The 4,562-nt window shown below is 60.1% G+C and overlaps 1 protein-coding gene across 1 annotated transcript; it reads right to left on the bottom strand.

Annotated features, from left to right (window-relative positions):
* Nucleotides 1-204: 204 nt before the first annotated feature.
* LOC109732522 (cationic peroxidase SPC4) lies at nt 205-1,410 on the bottom strand. The gene has a single exon (XM_020291678.4). The coding sequence runs from the start codon at nt 1,361-1,363 to the stop codon at nt 287-289; it is 1,077 nt and encodes a 358-aa protein (XP_020147267.1). The 5' UTR covers nt 1,364-1,410; the 3' UTR covers nt 205-286.
* Between the last annotated feature and the right edge of the window lie 3,152 nt (nt 1,411-4,562).

The raw sequence follows: 4,562 nt of genomic DNA on the forward strand, positions 1-4,562 counted from the left end.
GACAACGATGAAGCTGGACCCTCTAGATGATGAAACTGGACTGGTTTGCTCGCAACCAAACTTTTTTGAGTATTGATTATTTTTAACGAATTAGACTACAAATTTTCTTCATCATTTTTCTTCAAGCTAGCTATCTCATAGGAATATCAATGAGGCACTCTCCTTTCTTTGAAGAATATTTTGGTACCCTGGAGCACACATAGCTTAAAATGATATCAAGTTTGTTCACTTTTATTATTTCGACATGATTAACAGCTACTAGTCCACTGGTCTAGATGCTTACAAGCTAGCCAAGCCTTTCTGCAGCTGCATCGACGATGGTCTGCACAAAGGACGGCCACTGGAGCTCGTCGGCGGCGGCTGGGCCGGGGTTGCGGGCGGAGCAGTTCCGGCGGACCTCTCCCAGGTCGCTGGTGCGCACCCTCATCTGGCCCATCTTGCCCATGGACACGCCGAACTGCTCGAAGAAGTCCCGCTGGCTTCGTGCAAAGCGCTCAACGATGGGCCGGGTGATGTCGTTGGTGAAGAGGTCCTGGTCGGAGACGAAGAGCCCCTCCCGGTTCACCAGGTCGACATAGTACTGGTTGTCGAACACGTTGGGCGTGCGCACGTCCAGCACGGTGCGTCGGTCGGTGCCCTTGGCAGGGCACGTCCCCTTCAGCCTAGCGAGGAATGGGGGGTTGATGGTGGGGTCGGGACGAGGGAAGAGGCGGTCCTCGAAGGAGGAGCAGTGCGCCTGCCCGATGGTGTGGCCGCCAGAGATCGTGACGAGGTCGGTGGCGTCGAGACCGAGGGGCCGGAGCAGGGCGAGGAGGGGCGGCACGTTCGAGGAGGGCGCCGGCAGGTCGGACAGCACGTCCTGCCGCGTGGCGAACCTGCGGCTGTCACGGCGGCCAAGAGGCACGCGGTAGTCGGGCCCGCCGGAGACGACCACGGAGTCGCGGGCGGCGAGCGCGAGGATGTCGGCGCAGGAGACGACGGCGCCGCGGCACTCGCGCTCCAGCCGGTCGCGGATGTCGTTGACGGCCTTGAAGGCCGAGGGGCGGAGGGTGAGGTTGGGCGGCGCCTGCTGCTCCCCTGGCCCCGTGGCCGAGCCGTCGAGGAGCACGGAGGCGTCGCAACCCTGCACGAAGCAGTCGTGGAAGTGGAGGCGGAGGAGGCCTGCGGCGAGGCCGATGTCCTTGCGCACGGCGTCCTGGACGAAGCCGCGCACGATGGACTCCGCCCGCGGGCAGGTCCGCCGGTAGAAGTCGAACGACAGGCCGCGCGCCACCGGAGGCTCCGCTGCAGAAGCCCCATGCCCAAGCGAGCTGGCCACTACCACCGCCACCACAAGTGCTGCTAGCAGAGGAGCACGAGCCATCTCCTCTCTCCTTGTGTGTGACCGGGCTGCTACGTTTCTTTGACTTCACTTTGCTGATCAGGACATCAATTTGTAGGCAGGATTGGAGTGTAGCACACCACTGGATTACTCATCGTACAAGGATCAACAACTGTCGTTTTGTTTTCGAGAGGATCAACAACTGTCTGACGTTAAGTAGTTCCAACTGAATAAAGTGAGGCTAGGTAGGTAGCTAGACGCCAGATTGCAGACTCAACCGCTTGTCTAAGGATTGGAATAGGTGACCTGGCATTGCTACGACGCCAATCCGCCATGTCTGTCGGTTGCTTACTACGCACGACGGTCATCACGCCATAGAGTAAATCCAACAGAGGCGCTGGCACACCTGACATGGACAAACAAGCTGGTTTTGAGTATAAACCCATGCGCCACCCATGGCACCTCCATCTGTAGACGAAATTGGTTATAGAAAAGGCTACGTGTGCCGTTATAGGGCTCCATTGATTCAAATGAAGTTTATAGGATTTCTGGAGAATTGAAATCCATTTTTTCCTTATATTGGTCCTTTGATTCATAGGATTAGACCCGTGCTAATTGTGCCATGCATGGCCCGCCTACAAAGGCATGTTTATTAAATGGGTCGTGCATCCCTGACCCAAGCACGGCGTATTTAGTAAACGGGACAGACCGTGGCACATTTAGCAATAGTTTTAAATAACCGGCTATAGCTCCGTTATAGCCTTTTCAGTATGGTACTGTTAAATGGTTTTATGTACAAATAGCCCGTTATAGTCTGCTATAGCCTGCTATTGCTGATTTGAAGGTCTGTTGCTATTTAACATAGCCCGATCTTTAAAGCGTTACATTTAGCACATTTGAGCCGCGTGTTATTTGGGCAGTTGGGTCATTTTTGCGCCAGTTTGGTGCTATAAAGCTACTTTTAGGTCATATATACAAAAATATTATAATAAATAAACAAGAAGTGTCGTGTGAGCGCACCTTCTCAGCCTCAGAGCATCTCCAGCCGCGCCCCTAGAAAGGCCTCCCCAGGCGATTTTTCCGCGCCGGCGCAGAAAAAATCGGCCCAGTCGCGCTCCCAGGAGCCTGATTTTCGCCGGCCTGGGCCGAAATTAGCGCCGGCGGACCCGGACCGAACCCGGCGCGCTGGGGGGCGCTCGGGGGCGCCGGGGCGAGCGGTTTTGGCGCGAAAGAGCCGCGGGCCCGCCGCGTCAGCGACACCGCGCGTCGTCTTCCCCCGACGCCTCGGTTTCCTGTGGGGAATCAATGGCAAGGCTGCCGCCGGTCAGCCTTACCATTGATTCCTCACGGGCGGCGCGTCACGGGGCCGCGCGCCGACGCCTCCCCTCCCTCGCACGCGTACACACGGGCGCGACGCGGCTATATAAGCCGGTGGCCTCCCTCGCCTCTGGCCACCAACCCTAGCCCTAGCCGCCGAGCTCTACATCTCCCGAGAGCCGCCGCCGAGCCCTCCCTCTCCCGAGCGCCGCCGTAGAGCCCTCCCTCTCCCGATGGCCGAGCGTTTCCCCGGAGATGAGGCGGCGGCCAACGGCTTCGGCCGCCGCTCGTTCCGCGAACAGGAGTCTTGGCTCCTGTTCCAGGGCGAACATCCCGGCGCCGCCGGACATGCGTGCCGGGCCGACGGGGTCGAGACTCAGCAACGGGGGAGTGCCCATTCCCCCGTTGCCCGACGCCGTGGCGAAACCCTCCTACTTCGCCGACGAGGTCGAGGTCGTGCGAGCCTCCCTCACCGACGCCCAGCTCGTCCTCCCCAGTACACCGCCGACAACCAAGCGGCGTGGACGGCATACTTCCAGCGCCGGTAGCAGCAGAGGATGGCGTCCACCAACAGCGCGCCGGTGGTGGCCGGCCTGAAGAACAGCGAGGGACGCCACTTGTGGTGGGGTGTCCCCGGCCGCACCCTCGAGGGCGTTCTGACGTACCTCGAGGGCGGCAACGACCTGCCGTTGGCATACCCCCCGGCGAGGGCGGCCGCCACGGCCACGGCTCACCGCCGACGCGACGGGCAATGGTTGCCCAGGAGGTTCGGCGCCTCCTCTTCTTCCTCCTCATCGCGCTCTTCTTCGCACTCCTCCGGCTCTCCGGCGCTGCTCGGCGTCAAGGCCGAACCCGCGGCGACGACGCCGCTCGGCCAGCGCACTCGCGGCGCCGTCATCGTCATCAACGAGGGCGGCCGGCGCGCCTCCTCTTCGGCTCCTCCGTGCTTCGTCAAGCCCAAGACGGAGTCGGGGCTCGCACCGGTGAAGACGGAGCCGGGCCTCCCCGCGGTGAAGACGGAGCACGGCGGCTACGTCGAGCTCGACGACGACGCGGCCCTGGAATGGGCGCGCGCGGACTCCCTGAAGATGGCGAGGGAGCGCCAGTGCACCGCCCTGCGGCGCTTCGCGCAGCGCCGCCGGGGCCGCGACGAAGGAGGAGTCGTCGTCATCGAGGACAGCGACGACGACGACGCGCCGCCGCCACCAGTCCGCGTTGGCGACACCGGTCCGGGGTCCACCAGGGACGGCCGTGTCAAGGAGGAGAAGCCCGACGACGACGACTACTCCGCGTTCAGCCAGTTTCTTTTTTAAGTAGATATATTATGTAATAAAAATCCGCGACTATTATGTAATATATGCCGAACTTTGCCAAAATTTGCTATATATTTGTCTTTTTTAAACGCGCCTGGGGCGGTCCTGGGGCGGGCGGCTGGGGACCAACTCGTCCCCAGACCGTTTTTTTTGCGCCGGCTCACCCCCAGACGGCGATTTTAGGCGCCTCCGGGGGGCCAACGACTGGAGATGCTCTCATAGCCCAGGCACGACCCTGGTGTGCTGCATGGAGAGCACATCTTGTTTAGCACGTGTCGCGCCAGTCCGATGCTGTGCCGTGCTGGTACGCTAACGGCCGACCCGACTTTGTACAGTTGGAGTAATCCAAACATACCTATGTTAATCTTTTATCTATTAATAAAGCAGATATTGCTGCTGGTCGTCCGTCATTTGTACTTTTGCAAAAAAAGACCTTGGACTTTATACAAATCAACCCGCAGTCCACAGTAAGTGAAAAAAAAAGGGTTCGTACGCAGCCCCGACTTGCCCGTCACTGAAATTGCTGCCCCGTACGAAGAACCCGAGGGTTTCACCCGCCGTCGCGCCCCCGTCCCTCCGCCGCCGCGCCCCCGTCCCTCCGTCGCCGCCGT

Source organism: Aegilops tauschii, chromosome 7 (assembly GCF_002575655.3).
Source record: "Aegilops tauschii subsp. strangulata cultivar AL8/78 chromosome 7, Aet v6.0, whole genome shotgun sequence".
NCBI classification, from domain to species: Eukaryota; Viridiplantae; Streptophyta; class Magnoliopsida; order Poales; family Poaceae; genus Aegilops; species Aegilops tauschii.

What these genes read in the sequence shown, in the direction of transcription:
- LOC109732522 (XM_020291678.4), bottom strand. Translation starts at nt 1,363, where the DNA reads ATGGCTCGTGCTCCTCTGCTAGCAGCACTTGTGGTGGCGGTGGTAGTG.